This window comes from Sapajus apella, unplaced genomic scaffold (genome assembly GCF_009761245.1).
Source record: "Sapajus apella isolate SASKATOON/1434 unplaced genomic scaffold, GSC_monkey_1.0 scaffold67, whole genome shotgun sequence".
Lineage (NCBI taxonomy): Eukaryota > Metazoa > Chordata > Mammalia > Primates > Cebidae > Sapajus > Sapajus apella.
The window spans coordinates 11,353,807-11,372,329 of NW_022437007.1; the positions used below are offsets into that span (position 1 = coordinate 11,353,807).

Here is an 18,523-nt window from a genome sequence, read left to right on the forward strand (position 1 = left end):
CCAAAAGGAACTCATAATCCAGTAAGGAAGAGAGGCGTCCAAACAAATAACCCCAATGCTCTATGTTAAGAGGGAGATGTGTACATGTGCCAGGAATGGCATAGAAGAGGGAGTGGTTAACTTGAGTAGAAAATAGAATGTTTGGTTTAAGTGGAGATTAGGATCTGGGTAAAGGTACTTATAAGAAGAGAACTTTCAATAAGTTGAACCAAAATATCTTCTTTTTGGACGGCGCCTTAGAAATTAACTATCATTAGTTTTACAGATGGACAAATCAACAATGACATTGTGCAATATTATGCTGAAGGTATTGCTATAGACACTACAAACAAATCTAGCATAAGACCCATGGATTTTATAATCAATAACATTAAATTCTCAATTTGCAAAATGATTAAATAAATTATACTCAAACGAATTATAATTAAACATAATAAAACAAAATACTTTAAAATGCATTCCATTACTGTCCAGAGACTGATACACATAGGTAAGTGCTAAAAAGGTTCAATTAATAAAGGTATCAGTTAATGCAGATAGTGTTAGAAGGAAAAATCAAAGAATCTGTCTCAAGATGTTCCAATTCAGAGCAACCATTAATATTTTACATTATGAAATGAGAAAAGCACTAGAGCTTAGTGTCAGTAACTGGTACAAAATTTTCTACAGCTGTATAATCTAAAGTATATCAAAATAAACCACTTAATAGACGAGAAACTGCAGTAGAAATGTCAAGTTCGTTGGGGTAGCTTTCGAAATTCAGAGAGACCTAGGCAAGTCAATAGTTTTTTCAACCCCAAGTCTTCTCATCTATAAATAGTTAAGAACTATTACTCAGTAAGTGATGGCTGAGCTTATAATTCTCATCTCCTTTCCATCCTCTATGTTGAGGACGGTTCTGAGAGCTTGTTTCAGTGTCTGAAGACACCCACAACAGGAAGAAGCACCAGTTTGCATCTGTTCTTCCCCACCACCAGTGCCCACACACCAGCTTCTTGGTATAATGGGTTGCTCAGGCCCTGAATGGTAGCAGTTAAGGCAGGCAAGAGGAAGAATGAGATCACAAATATTACCTACTTCTCTCTTCTTCCAAAGAGACTTTTCCACCCATAAAAGAAGACCCAGGCATTTTTGTCCTGCCCTCTTCTCCCTGGCTTCCCTAAGAAGCATCAGCGTTCCAGTCTGCAACAATCAAAGTCCTGAGAGTCAGTTCCATTACTCAGCAACCTTACACTGAGTACTCCCTATGTGCTAGGCACTGTCCTAGGTGCTGGGGTTCCGATGATGACCAACGCATGATGGCTACCCTCAAGAAGCTCATTATCTAATGGAAGACAGACAACAGTAACTGAAACCCAAACCTTCCCAGACACTCCTAACCACAGTCTTCCTGGGCCCCATTTGTTCTAATGGGTACCAATAAGTTCATATTAAAATAACATCAAAAACCAAAATCTCCAGGCCCAGAAAGTTTCAATGGATAATTTTACCAAACATTTAAAAAAGAACTAACAGGCTGGGCCACTCCTGTAATCCCAGCAATTTGGGAGGCCGAGGCCGGTGGATCACAAGGTCAGAAGATCAGGACCATCCTGGACAACATGTAAAACCCCATCTCTGCTAAAAATACAAAAACATTAGCCTGGCATGGTGGTAGGCACCTGTAATCCCAGCTACTTGGGAGACTGAGGCAGGAGAATCGCTTGAACCCAGGAGGTGGAGGTTGCAGTGAGCTGAGATTGCACCACTGCACTCCAGCCTGCTGACAGAGAGTTCATCTCAAAAAAAAAAAAAAAGAAAGCAAGCACTAACACTAAGAACAAGCTAGCAATTTTACACAATCTCTTCCAGAAAACAGAAGAGGAAGGGATGCTTCCCAATTTGTTTTATGAGACTAGTACTTCCCTAATACTTAAACCAGACAAAGAACACACGCAGCCTGAGGCTGGAGAATAACTTGAACCCAAAAGGCAGAGGTAGCAGTGAGCCGAGGTCGTGCCACAGCATTCCAGCCTAAGTGACAGAACAAGACTCTGTCTAAAAAAAAAAAAAAAAATTCATATTTAGATAGCATGCCTAGCACAAAATTTTTTTTTTAACCACTGAGTAACCTGGAATATTTGAAATCCTTTCCAAAGAAAAGGCAAAGCCAACAACAAGAAAAAACAAAAACACTGATATTCCATTTCTCTGATAGTCCCAAATAATGTAAATATGTGTTTTATTTCCCTGTGTGCACTATTCCAGCTATTCTGCAAAGTGTTAGAATAACTGCATTTTACAGGATAAGCTTAAAAAGCAACTGTATCTCCAATACTCACTTGTGCCACATATTGTTAGCAGTTACATGGCTGAATACCAACATTTATGTTCATTCAATGCAAGGCTAAGAGAACAGGTAGGACAGAGCAGACCCAGACCTTGTCCTTTGCACTGCTTGCCTTCTCCCAGCCATATCTTGGCATCTCTAAGTGATGGCAAAAGTATATCCCATTTTGAGTAAGAAATTGTAAAATAAGAAGTAGATGCTTATAATAATTATAAAATATGAGTATTATAAAGTAACATATATATATTATTTATATATATATATTATTTATATATATTATATATATAAATATATTATTTATATATATATTATATATATATAAATAATCTCACAAATCACCACTAAAGAATTTACTGCTGTAGTCAAATATCACCTGTTCCCCAAAAACCTATAAAAATTGTTTTAAGATGTGCTCTTAATTCCACGCAGTGCAGAATGAGTGTATACGCTCTAAATATTATATTATACAAATACTATTATAAATATAGATTTAAATACTATTATATAAATACTGTTATAAATATAAATACTATATTTAAATATAAATATAAATACTATTATATTATATAATAGTATTTAGGGCGTATACACTCATTCTGCACTGTGTGGAATTAAGAGCACATCTTAAAACAATTTTTATAGGTTTTTGGGGAACAGGTGGTATTTGACTACATCAGTAAATTCTTCAGCGGTGATTTGCGAGATTATGATGCACCCAGCACCCAAGCAGTATACTGTGAACTCAATTTGTATCTTTTACCCCTCAACACCTTCCCACCCTCTCCCCTTGAATCCCCAAAGTCCATCATATCATTCTTATGTCTTTTCATCCTCATAGCTTGGCTCCCACTTATGAGTGAGAAAATACAATGTTTGGTTTTCCATTCCTGAGTTACTTCACTTAGAATAATGGTATCCAATCCCATCCAGGTTGCTGCAAATGCCACTGATTCATTCCTTTTCATAGCTGAGTAGTATTCCATTGTGTATGTATATACCACAGTTTCTTTATCCACTCATTGATTGATGCTGGTTTGGCCTGGTTTCATATTTTTGCAATTGCAAATTGAAAAACACATTTTACACCTCTTTTCATATTTAAAGTCTGTATCCTGTGCCAGTTCTCAATGGGCCTGTAATGGGTAGATAAGGAAAGGCTGTGGCTACACTGACACCCTCCCCCTCCTTCCTGGAGGAAACTCTGCAGGTGGTGAGCTAAGGAAAACCACCTGTTCTCACTCTCCCTGAATAAGCCAGTGGGGGTCTGGGGGCAGGATCACCCATTCTATTTGGCTCCAGACCAGGTGTTTGCTAGCTGTAGCAGTGCAATGAAGCATGATTGGAAGAGGGTCTCTGCTCTCCATGGGTTTGTAGTGGGTGGCTGACAGAGACACACCAGCACCTTGAAGACAAAGCAGTCTGGAACAGAGGCAGATGCCAAAAGTTTTGGGAGCAAAGGGCTGAGAGATATATTGCCACAGAGTTCTGGGAAAGCTTGGGGAGGGAACCGAGGAGGTGTGGGACTTTGGCAGATTTAAATGAGGAAGAGAAAGGGCTTTACAAGCAGAGGGGATGGCCCAGAAGTCCTTCTTCATCCTTATTTGTAAAATAGTAATAACCTACCTGGTACTGAGTGGAAGGTCCTAATCATGAGTTGTCCTGGTTCTTGGTGCATTCAACAAAGAATTGAACAGCACCCACAGGCAAGCAACGAAAGCCTATATTTATTGAAGTGGAAGGCAATAGAAGCGAACTCCACAGAAAGGCAGCAGCCCCTGCAAGTATCTCAAGAGTCCCGGTAGCAAAGTCTTCTGGGTTTTCAGTACCCTCTAGAGGTCTCTCATTGGTTACACCACACATAAAGGAAGGGCTGCCTCACCGCCAATTAGAGGCCAAAGTGAATTGGCCTGCAGCCAATCCACGGCTGCTATGATTGGCGCCCTATGCAAATGAAGGTCCTAGAATGGACCACTCATAGGGCAGAGTGCAGGTTTTGTCTGTGGTCAATCAGAGGCTGGCATGAATTTGTGCCTTATGCAAATGAAGGTCCTAGAATGGACCAATAGTAGGCCAGACTGCAGGCTCTTCCTTCTAATTCAGTTCCAGGAAGTTTGCCTGAATTAGCCTTAGGTTCCCTGACTTCAGACCGTATTCTCCCACCTCAGTAGTGTTGTTTTAGGATTAAATATAGGTAAAGCACCTGGCACTATTCAGGAGTGTAAAATGTTTTATCTCTCTTCATGGGTAGGAAGCAGAGTAAGAAGTCAGGCCAGAAGTACACACTGGAGGGCAAAAATAACCGTGTGCTCTTCAAGAGAAAATATGAATACAGGTATTGATCAACTTACCACCTATGCAATTTACGACCATTCGAGTTTACGACCACAATCGCTAGCCACGACTGCTCTGCGTCTGGCAGCGCAAACGTTGCCCAGCTGGGCATATGACAGTGCGGACCTGCTTCCGGCAGCACTACCAACTCCGGGTGCACCATTTCAACTGTACATATAGCCTACTCAGCTTACGACCAAATCGTGTTACTACCGGTCCGCAGTCCCGACCGTGGTCGTAAGTTGAGCTCTAGCTGTATTAGTATTTTTCTTTCACCAGAATGTGACTTTTTGGGACAGAGGTGCACATGATCTTGCACCTCTGGCAATTAACCTGAAGAATAGGAATTATGAGGGCAAGTCCTTCGTCTTACCTAGAAATGAAAAACACAGGACACGGTATCAGGACAGGGTTTCCTGGGAGCACCTCCAGTGAAGCAATGGGCCTCCCCACACAACCTAGGGGTTAGGGCACTGGAACAGCAGTGGTTGCTGCTATACATTCTTAGATAAAGCAACTCATCTCTTTTGACTTAAATGTCTTCATCTGTAAACCTGGATGGTGATACCTACCATTAGGAGTCCTTTTGAGGATTAAATGATATCAGACATACATCACACTTAGCCAGTGCCTTGGCACACTGTTGGTGTTTGATAAATATTAACTCTTTTTATAGCTAGGACAGTGGAGATCAGCTTGCCTGGGATGGGCTGTCTGGCTTCTAACTTAGTAACGAAGAAAACTTCTTAGAGGCAGCACTGGGGAAAGGAAGACAAGGAGAGTAGAGGAGAAGGAGCCCCATCAAGGATTTAAATGTGGTTTTCCCTCCTGCTGAGAGGGCCCCTGCATTCAATAAACTGGAATGACCCTAGCTGAACTTCCAGGCTTGAAAGTATGGTTGTTTTTTAAAAGGAGTTCTTCTTTTTCAAGATCAATTGTTCAACAGAACTGAAAAGCTTGCTCTCAGAAGAGGCTCAATCCTAAAACCTGCAGGGTAAACCATTAAAAGAAAGAATGTGCCATTACTCAATGGGGAGCAGGGAGCACCCTGCAAACACTGACTGCTACGACTCTGCTGCCTCTTCCACTCAAAATTAACCAGAAATCTGAGAACCTGAGAGCTGAGTCCCAGCTAACATTATTTAAATGAACCGCCTGTTACACGAACCTTAAACCACATGTCATTTGGTTGTGGGGCTGCCCTGGGCCAAGAGACATTAATTCTGATGGTTCCCAGTTTACAAACAAATTGTGTTCCAAACATGCATTTGGAAGGTTGTGGTCTGAAAGGCAGAATGCGCTTTCCCATAGAAGCAATGTTATAAACGGCAATTAGGGCTAAAGCCAGCTCACAAAAAGCCATGCAACCATAATATAGCTAAACACCATACATTTTAGTCCAAAAGAGTGGAAATCAATAATGTTACAATACTAATAATTAAAGGATGAGATAAAAAATAAAGTATCTTTCATTTGTCTTGAGTACTAGTGTTTAAGCAAAAACAGATTTAATTAAAGGAAGATGAAAATGTCTATCCAGTTAGGCAGAGGGGCCAGGGAAAACTGGGACTGTAAGTCAGGAACCCTGACAGTTGGGAATCAGACCAACTTGCAGGATTTCTGCCAATTCTAAGGGGCTAGGTCTGCACATGAAGACCACCCTAGTACCCAGAAAGGAGTCTGGGGAGGGGGTGGAATGGAAGGTTAGGATGACTGAAGTTAGCCTGGTCTTCTTATGCAGCTATTTCATCAGCCAAGGTGGGATCTGACTTCAGCGTCCCTCCCCTCTTGGGTGATTATTCCTATTTATGACAAAGCTACCCCGGGCCCCAAGAATCACTGGAGTCCAGAAAGTTCAGTGTCTTTTTCATACTGATTTCTGAGATCAGACAAGCTCTTGGATATTCACACAGCCTAGATGGATTTAGACCTTCCTGCCCTTCCCCTATTTAGATGAACCTACTGTTGCTATCCCCTTCACAGAGGAGAAGTTCTGCCAGTTGCCTGGACTCTCCCTCTGCCATCCTACCCCACATGTAACCAGCACTGCATCTGGCTGAAGACATTCTAAATTATTTATTTTAGCTTAATGCTGGGGATCAAATGCACATTTGTCTGTCGACATTAGAAAGGCATGAGAATATCTGTGTAAGGTATATGAAAAAAGATGAGAAAAGAGGAAAGGAGTAAATTGAAAAAGGAAGCTACTTGAAAAACATCATTTGTGAAACAATACAGGGAATTCTGCAAGATCTAACCATTAGGTGGCACCATTGGCCCAGGCTGCTTTGGTGGCCCCAAGAAAATGGAGGAGAAAGGGGAAATTTGCTGAGTGGTCTGCAGGTAGGAAGGCTGAAGAGAACCACAGCAGCACAAGTAACTAAACATATACAAGCATTCCTGTAATGTATGCACTCTGAATTAATCCACGTATTCATAAATTTAATCATTAATTCCCTTAAGATTATTTTTAAAGTCTCATAATTTTATGTCTACAAGTTTATTTATATCCCTCGCCCATTTCTATTGATCTATGCTTTCTAAAAATTAATTTCTAGCAGTTCTACTTATTCTGAGTACTAGTCCTTCGTCAATGAGATATATACAAATATACTCTGGTTCATGGCTTGCCTCTTTTTTAATGACAAGTTTCTACGGTACAGAAATTTTTTGTTATAATAGAGGCTAACATTTTTTCTTTGCAATTTCTTCTTTGTGTGTCTTGTTTCTTTTCTTATCTTGAGATCATAAAAACATTCTTTTAGATCATCTTAAACTCTTGCTTTCCCACCATCAGTTTTGTGTTGGTATAGTATAATTCTTTTTTCTTATGGATAAACCAAATACTAATAAAATTTTTTCTGCTGATTTGCCACTCCTCTCATAAAAGTAGTCTTCCATAAATACGGGCACCCATTTGGAGTCTTTCTATTCTATTCCTTGAGTCTGTTTGTTGATTCCTGCACTAAATATCACAATCAACTGACCAGCGATTCTTGACGCCACTTTATTTCTCAAACACATTTACCACATTAGCTAATTTATTCCATTGCATCCTTACAACCACTTCAGGACTCTAGATTGCAGGACATGAGGGAGGATGCACAGACTACAGCTAAAATGCCAAAGAGATTACTGTCAAGCAGCAGAATACAGTTCATCTATTTCAGGACGAAGACAGAGTCAACTGCCAACCATTGGATTTGCAAAACAAAATTTCAAATTAATTAACCTTGGTTCAGTGAACTACTCCAGAAAATGTTGCCTAACTTACTAGGAAATGAGACCTTCGTTCTGAATATCTGCAATTTGATCATTGACGAAACCAGGTATAAGAGCAGAACAGATCAGATCAAAGCCATCATTACCGATGGGGGAGAAATGCACTTTGAGTTTTATTCTGATATGATTACTGAGCTGAAGCTAGAAGGAAGATGATACCTTTTTGCATACATGGGTCTCCAGTGAAGTATGTAGGTCTTTTTGGTGCCAACCAATCAGGAGAGTTTCAAATCAGACACTTAAAACTTAGATAATAATAGCAGGTTGGAATTTTCCAGAAAGGGAACATCCATTTCCATCTGGACCATTTTCATTTTATTATTTTGCTGCCTTGGAAGAAACCAGATGAATGTGAAAATATCCTAGGTTGGAGAGAAAAAAATGGCTTTTGCCACATGAAGGCAGGCCACAAGATAGGTAGAGATGTAACACATGTCCAAATGAACCCACTATTTTTGTCTCCCCAAATCTGCTGTTCTTTCAATATTCCCATTCTCAGCGATGGCAGCACTGTCTGCCCAAATGCTACACTGCCCAAGCTGCATGCCTGGGCACCATCCGTGGAGATCAGTCAAATACAATAGATTCTACTACCTAGAACTCCCAAACCCAAACACATCTCTCCATCTCCCCTCCACTCCATCCCTGCACACACTCACTCTCACCACCAAGGCTATTGTCATCTTTAGAGCTGAAACTGCAGCAATAGCTCTCTGACTGGTCTTTCTGTCTTGAGTTATAGTCATAGCCCTCCTCCCCATTCTTGAAGCCAAAAGGCAAGTCTGGTAATGTCATTTTCTGGCTTAAAACTCGGTAATGGCTTCCCATTCTCCTGAGGCTACAGTCCAAACTGTTTAATATGATTTACGTGGATCTGAGGGATCTAGCCCTTGCTGACCTTCACAACTACTTCCTTGAGAGACTAAGAACCCAGACCATCAAGTCAGTTTTCTCTGGGTTCAAATTCCCACTGCCTCACCTAATAGCTTCAAAACTTGAACAAACTTCTGGACCTCTCTGTGCTTCAGTGCTTTCCTGTGTAAAACGGAGACAGCCACAATGCCCACCTCACAGGGTTGTCAGGAAGACTGAATGAACTAACACAGGTAGAGTGCTCAGGACGGCCCCTGACACATGCTAAGTGTTATATGTAAATTTTCAGTGCTGCAAAGAAAAGTCAGCACTGAGACAAAGGATCTTTCAGCAAGGCAATCTTTACTTCCTGCAGAAAGACTACCCTTGCCAGCAGTCTTGCCACAAGAACACAATGAACAAAGGAAAAGCAGATGTATTTATCACTTAAGCATTTGGGGTCATCCTCACTGCTGTGTCTGATCGTCATTGGTTGGAGCCAGACCTCACAGTCTAACTGAACCCAATTGACTAACTTAAAACTTTCTTGAATAGGTAAAGGCAATGGAGAATAAAAGGAAAAGAGGAAAGCCAAATAAGGAAGGGATAGGAAGTTGCTTGCCAAAGGAGTTAGAAAGGTAATAGCATAAATATCTTGGTTAAAGTATAAAGACATAGAACGTACTATCTGCCTGTGAGCATGCCTAACAGCTACATAGAATAGAGCTTAACAAAGAGTTACTAACAAAAAGCAAGAAGACTTTGAAGAAAGTGTTTAAAACAAGCTATTATTTCTAACGCTTATGATTACTATTTAACAAGAAAGGAAACTTTGAAGTGGAACTTTTCTACTTCCCACAGTGAGCATTCTATCAATGTTAACCATGATTTTTATTTCTTTAATTCATCATGCCTTCTCCAGCTTCTGGGCCCTTGCATCCCAAGTTCTCTCCATCTCAGACACTCTTTCCAACACACTCTGATCATGCTGCAAGGTAGTCTTCTGATGTAGGCAACAGCCGCAGGGGCATCTGAAAACTTGTTCAAAAGACAAATGCTCAGGCCTCACCCTAGACCTACTATATTAGAAACTCTAGGGCTCAACCCCAGCAATCTGAAGATTTTTGCTTTGTTTTGTTTTTTGATAAGAGTCTTGCCCTGTTGCACAGGCTGGAGTGCAGTGGCTGCATCACAGCTCACTGCAGCCTGGACCTCCCGGGCTCCAGAGATCCTCCCACCTCAACCTCCTGAGTAGCTGGGACTACAGGACTACAGGTGTACCACACTGAGCTCTCTTTTTTTTTTTTTTTTTTTTTTTTTTTTTTTTTTGAGATGGAGTCTAACTTTGTTGCTCAGGCTGGAGTGCAGTGGCACGAAATTGGCTCACTGCAACCTCCACCTTCCAGGTTCAAGCGATTCTCCTGCCTCAGCCTCCCGAGTAACTGAGATTACAGGTGCCCACAACCATGCCCAGCTAATTTTGTATTTTTAGTAGAGACGGGGTTTCACTGTGTTGCCCAGGCTGGTCTCGAACTCCTGGCCTTGTGATCTACCTGCCTCGGTCTCCCAAAGTGCTGGGATTACAAGCATGAGCCACTGCAATGTCCCCATTTTTGTATATTTTATAGAGATGGGGTTTCGCCATATTGCCTAGGCTGGTCTCAGACACCTGGGCTCAATAATCCGCCAGCCTCTTCCTCCCCAAGTGCTGTGATTAAAGGTGTCAGCCAGTGTGCTTGGCCAGCAAACTGAGTTTTAGCAAACCCAGCAGTCTTCCATGGGATTCTGACGCCCAGCTAAGGCTAGAAAACCAAGGGACCATCCTTGATAAATTGTACTTAGATGCTTGTTTGTCTCTACCCCGTGATGGTTTCATCCATCTTAGTTGGTTCATCTCCTTTGTAGGTGTTGAAAACTACAAGCCATCACGAACTGGAAGGGGGTAAGCCATATTTCGTAGTACACATGATCTAATTCTGTGCTCCTCTTTGCTGTTTCCCTAAATCAACACCGACGTATTTCTAAAGGCTTGCCTAAACGTTCCAACCTGTTCTCAATCTTGAAGCCAGGCTTAGGCCTAAGCTGTAAAGGGGGAGGGGAGCCCCTGGAGGTAGAGGGGCAAAGGCAAGATGCTTGCATCCCAGGGGCCCTGCATGGCCTGGAGCGGCATAGGGGCCACGAGGGTCTGCGCTCTCCCTAGACTGAAGTTTCTCTCCTTCACCATCTTTGGAGGAAGCACAGATCACTGAGGAAAGAAGGGGCAGTGAGCCCAGGGAATGGAAACAGACTAGGGAAGTCAGGAAGGCTCAGGGTCTCAGCATCTGCACAGCCACCAAACTCCTGCCTCCTAATAAACACCGCTGAGCGAGAGCTGAGGAAACCCTCCTCCTCCTCATCCCTCCTCTCTCTCTGCCCCCTCGCAGTCCTCCCCATTCTCCCCCCACCCCCGCCATTTCTCACTCCTCTACTCCCCTCTCTCTCTCCCACCTCTGACCCCTCCTCCACTTCTGCCGCCTGGTAACAAAACCGCTGGTTCCCGACACACGCACGGCGGCGCTGGCTGGCTGAATGGCTTCCCTACAGAGAGGCCTGCGGCCCTGAAGGAGCCCGGGGCGCTGGCCACGGGGACCTCGGGGCCGCTGCTGGGTAGGAGACCCTCCCGCGTGCAGGGGGCGGAGGCGGGCGCGCCGGGAGGTTCCCAGCTCCCGCCAGCACAGCCCGGGAGGGGCAGCCGCTGTGCCGCCGCCGCAGGCCCCGCTCCCACCCGCCGCCCATCCCCCGGCTCCCGCGGCCCCGCGGCGCCCCCTTCCGCGGACTCCACGGGACCCTTCCTGGCCGGCGCTGTGCGCTGGAGAAGGTTTCGCGGTGCACGCATGGCGGCAGGGGCGGCCGAGCGGAAGGCGGCGCCGGTGCTGGAGGCGCTTCCGCAGCAAGAGCAGGTACGGGGGGCGCGGGGGCGCGGGGGCGCGCCCGGCCGGGGTCCCGGGGCTCACGCTGGGGCCGGGCAGGCTGCACAGACTGGTCTCCAAGACCCCCGGCCCCACCAGGGAGAACCGGCCCTGGAAGGACGTGGGGACGGATGACCTTCTGGAAGATGCCACCTTGACGGGTGCCAGCCCCTCCTCCACTCCCTTCCTCCCGTTTCTGTCCCTCCCGGCTACCTTCCTTTCTTCCTTCTGATCCTCTGCTTTGGCTCCATCCCTCTCCTCGAATCCTCGAACTTTCTCTTCCTGGCTCACCCTTTCCACTCCCGCCCTCCTTGGTGACCGCCTGTGTGCCCTCCTCCCTCCTCGGCAGAAGCCCCCAGGGCCCAGGGTCTAGGTCGTTGGCAGCGAGGGAGGGGAAGGGGTGTGCCCCAGGCTCTTGGCTAGACCGCCCTGGCTCTCAAACTCCAGCATCATCAGAATCACTCGGAGGCCGTGTTACCACGCAGACTGCTGAGCTGTGCCCCAGGGTTTCTGGTTCAGGACGTCTAGAAGGGGCCTGATCGTTAGCTTGTCTAACTGGCGCCTGGCGCTCAGCCTAGTCCATTTCCGCTCCTGCTGACGTCGATTGCAAACCCAAACTTAATTTATTCTTTATTCGTAAGACAATTCTTAGGCTGCGTCAAAGGTACCAGGAGGGTTTGGGGTGGGGGAGCGTAGGTCTTACCTGGAGGAACATGAATCCCATCCATAAAACAAGGACAAAAGTAACTCTTAAGGGCAAAAACAACTCTTAACAACAAAGATCACTCACATAGCAGGTAGGAATAGATTATTGTCCCAAAATAAGTTCAGGCGAAGAGCTGTAGGATTTCTGAGAAGGGCTTACTCCTGACTGCTTGCTACCCGCCGTTCTCCTCCAACCCGTGAGGGCGTGGCGTTCGAGCTGGGTGCTGGGGAACGGACAGGATCTGACAGCATGGACCAGAGAATTCTAGATGGAGGCAACAGCAGTACCAAAGGGCTTGGAGATTTTTTTTTTTTTTTTTTTTTTTTGAGACGGAGTTTCGCTCTTGTTACCCAGGCTGGAGTGCAATGGCGCGATCTCGGCTCACCGCAACCTCCGCCTCCTGGGTTCAGGCAATTCTCCTGCCTCAGCCTCCTGAGTAGCTGGGACTACAGGCACGCGCCACCATGCCCAGCTAATTTTTTGTAGTTTTAGTAGAGACGGGGCTTCACCATGTTGACCAGGATAGTCTCGACCTCTTGACGTCGTGATCCACCCGCCTCGGCCTCCCAAAGTGCTGGGATTACAGGCTTGAGCCACCGCGCCCGGCCTGGAGATTTTTTTTTTAATGTTGGGATGGATGGCCATGGGAAAAGGCAAAGAGAGGGGACTGTCCACTCTGTCTGGCAGAAACCTAGGGATCAGGAATGCTTATAGCAAAAAATAAGGGTGGGCTAGGCTGTGGAGGGGCTTGTGTACCACAAAATGGGGAAACTTATAGTGACACTCAATGACTTTCTGCTGGTTTCAAACTCAGATTATCCAAAGGGGGGTTCTGAATTGATCAATGCATGCCAGCAGGGTCAGAGGACCTAGCACTGGTGAATTTGCTGCTGATGTTTGCTCTTCCTTAAGGCTGGCATCACTGCCTGGTTTGCTGCCCTCAGGAGGTTCTGCCTCTCTGTTAAGGCTGCCCTAGGAGGGACTCACAGCTTTTCCCGATAATCCCTCACAAGACAGCATGGTCCAGGGCCCAGCAGCCAAGGCATCACCTGGGAGCCTGTTAAAAATGCAGAGTCTCAGTTCCCACGCCAGACCCACTGAACCGTAATCTGCATTTTAACCAGACCCCAGGGTGATTCATTTGCACATCAAAGTTCAAGAAGTGCTGGTTTCTTGACTTTACTAGAGCTGGGGATAAGAAAGGAAAAGTAGAGATAGTAACCAGCCTGTATCTGATAGCATCCCTTTAGTTTGAACCTCACCCTCTTTTATTGTCCTTCACCACCCTTATAGCTACCTGAAGCATGTCTGTGTGTGTATTTGATTGTCTAAGAACCTCCTTCAGGCACAAAAGCTCCAGCAGAGCAGCCAGGTGGTCTGCCTTGCTTGCTTTTGTATTTCCAGGATCTAGAACAGTCTTGGCAAATGGCAAGGCCTCAATAAATATCTACTGAATGAATAAATGAACAGTAACATACAATCTCATGATGTGGGACCCGAGCCCCAGCGACAAACACCATCTCCCTATTCCCCATCCTCCACCTGCCCAGCTACAACCCCTAGGGTCTTTTGAGTCTGCTACTGGTTGTGTATGTTTGAAACTCCTTAAAATTGGAGTGTAAGAGAGCAGAGAGTATGGGTTTAGGAGTTCCCTCTTCTGCTAAGGCTTGCTTTCCAGGCTCTGATTTCTCCTGAGAGCTGAGAGGACCCACCACTTCCCCCAAAACTGCCACCTCCTTGGGGTAAACCATGCACAGCCCCTCCTTTCCATCCACAGTCATGCAGCCTTGCCTCGTGACATGAATTCCTCACCAATGAATACACCCCTCCTAACTAACATTCCTACCTGGCACTCACATGCGGCCCAGGGACATCAGTAGTTTCTGAGTTCATTGTTATGGTTTTCTCACTTGTCATAAACAGATTTTTCTAACAGGTGGATATTGTAAGGGAAGAGTTGAAAGTGGGGAAATCAGTTTGGAGGCCCCAGTTCAGGTGAGAGATGATGAGAGCCAATTCCACGAGGGGTGGCAGTCTCCAAATACAACGAGCGTGCCATGTGCCAGACATGGGGATTCAGTGGGGGGATGAGGCCAGCCCTGGCCCCCTACAGATTCGGGTAAGTAAGTGAGTCATCACCAATGCAGCCTGGTAACAATGTTCAAGGTCAGTAGATATCCTGGGAGGGGCCTCACTGAAAGGGTGTCCCGGAGTAAGTGGGACCCAAGGGTGGGCAGCAATGAGGCAACCCAGCTTGGAGGCTGGAAGGAGCAGAGGGCGTGTGGGGCAGTAGAGGGAGGGGAGGCTGAAATGGGATACAAGGCCTTGTGAGCCATGTTGGATTTCGGGCAGGAAGACAATAATAGGATCAGTCTACCTTTAATGGGAGCACTCTTAGTGTTTGAAGGGGGAAGAGAGTGAAGGCAAGGGCTTCAGAGGAGGGGGACACCCTGCATGCTGGCCTCTATCTCATCCTCCCCTTGCCACCCTATCTAAAGGGCGACAACCCTTCCCTGATGCTGGTTATTCTTTATCACACATTCTATTTTCTTCATAGAATTGACTTCATTAGGCAGTTGTTTTGTTTGCTGGTTTACTGTGCATCATTTCCTCTAGAACACACAGCCCTATTCATGAGGACAGGCAGGCACCTTGTTTGTCTTTCTTACCCGTGAATGCCGGCTCTTAAGCCAGTGGCTGGCATGGGGGAGGCACCACTCCATATTTGCTGAATGAATGGAAAAAGGAATGGTATAAAAGCCACAGGGGTGGAGAGAAGGGGGCATGTTTGTGAGGCATTTATAAGTAGGGTCAACAGGAGAGTAGTATGTTGGAGTTACAGGGTTGGTTAAGGGCAGGGATGATGCCTCAGGCTTTTCTGCTTTGGGCAATTGGATAGATAGGACAGGATGCTATTGACTGAGACAGGGACAATGAAGTGGGAACAGCTTGCGGGGAAACAAGTATGTTTACTTTAGGGCAGGTTAATTCACATATCTGAGAGAGAGATTCCCAAATGGAGCACCGTAGGAGGCATTCAGAAGCATCTGGAGCTCACGCAGATTTAGCTAGCCAAAAGAAATGATGGTTCTGGGACAGGAAAAAAAGGACGTGGCAACTGATCAGACAAGGAAAAGGATAAAAGAGAGGGCAGAGGCAAGCTTACTTTTGTACTGTTCTTTTTAGTGACATATGTTCACGTAGAATACACTTAATGTAAAGAAGTATAAGAAAGAAAGTAAATACCCAAGACGCATCACCATCCATGGAGCATTCCTGTTAACATCTTGGGAGCCATTCTTCTGGATTTTTTTCTTCCAGATGTCTCTTTATGTAACTATACATTTACATAAATAGGCTCAGATTATACACAACTGTTTTGATGCATGTTTTTTCTGTTAACAATATGTCATGAAAACATTTATGTCAGTAAATGTGAATCTATGTTATCATTTTATATATCTTATAGACATACAAAGATATGGGTCTTTTCATCCATCATGCTGGGTACTTGGTGAGTATTTCATTTTTAAAACAGGTATCTTTCAGTCCTTGGAAATTTTCTTCTATAATTTCTTTTAAACTTCTTGCCATCTGTTATCTTCTTCTCTGGTTCTATAACTCCTTTTTTTTTGGATGTGAGGAGATTTCCTGGCCCAATTCTCTAATATTCTTATATTTTCTCTCTTGTTTTCCATCTCTTTGAGGTTTTTTAAAATTCTTTCTGAGTTCTTCAATCTATCTTCAATTTTTCCATTCGATTTTTTATTTCTGTCTTCTTGTTTTTAATTCCTAATAGCTTTTGGTTGTTTTTCTATGTTAAGGCTCAGTGTCATCATGGGTGCAAAACCCTTTCCTGTCTCAAACATCTTGTGATCTTTGATTGTTCACTTGTCTCACAAAGGCGAGACTCTACAACACTGTTAAGCCCTTGCTAGCAGGGAAAGCTTGTTGACAGGCAGACTTCAGTGGAGGGTGGCCTGGCTGGGCCTTTCCATAGGGAGAACAAGGACTATTCATAGCTATAGGACTTTTCTCTTGGCTTAGATTGATTTATTCTGTGTGTAAGGGGCACATCTGGCTGCCAGCCAAGTGGGCAAGCTCATATCTAACATGCCTAGGCCAAGAGCACAAATGGAGGCCCTCGTGCCACATGTCTAAGTATTATCAACTGATCTGCTCTCACAGCCCTGCCTGCAGGTCCACCTGTGGCCCGAGTAGCCACATTCTCCCTAACTGCACTGCTGACTACAGGCTTGAGTAGTAGCAAGGATCTGCTGGGACCTGTACTAGTTTCCTAGGGCTGCCATAACAACAAAAAATGTATTCTCTCACAGTTCTGGAGGCCAGGAGTTCAAAATCTAGGTGTCAATGGGTCATCTCCCTCTAGGGGAAACTTCTTACTTGCCCCTTCCATCTCTAGTGACTCCAGGTGTTCTTGGCTTGTGGCTGCATCACTCCAGTCCCTGTTTCCAACTTCACCTGGCATTCTACTCTGCCTTGCTACTCTGTGCCTGTGTCTCTGGATGTCAAATCTTCCTCTTCTTTCTCTTGTAAGGTTGCTAGTCATGGGATTTAGGAGCTGCCCTAAATTTTGATGGTCTTATCCTGAGGTCCTCAATTACATTTGCAAATACCCTATTTCAAAATAAGATTACATTCCAGGTACCAGGGGTTAGAACTCAGGCATATCTTTTTGGAGGACACAATTCAACCCACTACAGTGCTTAAACCAGGGACGAGGACTGACCCCACTAACAACCAAGGAAGCTGTGATGCTTAGGATCTCCCACCACACACCTCACTTTTCAGACAGGATTTCCAAGCAGTTACACGCTGCTCCCAGACTACCCCACTTCAGTTCGCTGGGGAGCCTGGTCAGGCGAGACACCCACTTTAGATGGTTTGGGAAAGCCAAATTTCAAAACTTTATCTCTGATTTCCCAGAACACAGGCTATTCTTTTTCTTCTCCCCAACCTCCCAATCCCCTGGGGTATCAACCCTACATCATCTCTCTCCAATCAAGGTCTACTCATAAAATCAGTTACCAGACTTTCAAAATATTTTCTTAAGAGACAAAAAAGACAAAAACACAATTCTTTTGTGTTTCGGGGTTTGAGATGTCTGGGGTGTTCTAAAGCAAGGCAGGGCCCCTGCAGCCTGATCTGGAGATGATGCCGCCAGGGAGTATGGACTGACCCCACTGACTCCCAAGGAAGCTGTGGTAGATAGGCTCTCCCACCACACACCTCACTTTTCAGACGGGATTTCCAAGCAGTTCCAAGCTGCTCCCAGACTACCCCGCTTCAGTTCACTGGGGACCCTGGTCAGCCAAGACAGGATTTGGGGGCTCTCCAGACTCAGATGAAGGCTGTCAGTGCCCTCTGCTCTCCCTCCACGTGCCTGGTGCCTCTGGGCCTGTGCCTCAGGTTTAACAATTAGCACTCTGCTAGTGTGGGGACCTCCACACTAAAAACTGGCTTTCAGTGAACCTCATGTTATTAACCCCAGTTGCATCTCCCAGTTCCAGACGCCTTAGGACCCTGCAATCCACAGCCCTTCTGAGGGTCTTAGGACACACATTCTGCTCTGCACTGCCCACATGCTGGTGGGCTTCAGTGTCTTTTGCCCTGTGGCGTCCCAGTGTCCCCTTCTGCTGGCCCATCTGCTGTTCAGTTCCAGAATTGGTTGCTCTGGACTTGGACTTGGAGGATTACATTCTTTTGTTGCTGTTCTAGTGGTGTTTGGGGAGGGAGAGGAGGTCAGCGCACTTTTTTTACTTACCATGGTTCACTAGAAGACCTTGTTTTTACTTTTTTTTTTTTTTTTTTTGAGATGTAGTCTCACTCTGTAGCTCATACCAGAGTGCGGTGGTGTGATCTCGGCTCTCTGCAACCTCTACTTCCGGGGTCCGGGTTCAAGCAGTTCTCCTGCTTCAGCCTCCCAAGTAGCTGGGATTACAGGCATGTGCCACCACGCCCAGCTAATTTTTGTATTTTTTAGTAGAGACGGTGTTTCACCAAGTCTGGTCTTGAACTCCTGATCTCATGATCCACCCACCTCTGCCTCTCAAA

At 45.2% G+C, this 18,523-nt stretch overlaps 1 protein-coding gene and 1 long non-coding RNA gene across 2 annotated transcripts in view; one reads left to right on the forward strand and one right to left on the reverse strand.

The window, feature by feature from the left end:
• The window catches only part of LOC116530528, a 236,549-nt gene that overhangs the window by 186,041 nt on the left and 31,985 nt on the right, over window positions 1–18,523 (reverse strand). The window lies entirely within an intron of this gene.
• Window positions 11,262–18,523, forward strand: part of RNF175 (ring finger protein 175) — a 50,080-nt gene continuing 42,818 nt past the window's right edge. Inside the window, 1 exon segment of the mRNA XM_032248621.1 lies at window positions 11,262–11,733. Within this exon segment, the coding sequence (XP_032104512.1) occupies window positions 11,668–11,733 (66 nt within the window). The 5' untranslated portion in view covers window positions 11,262–11,667.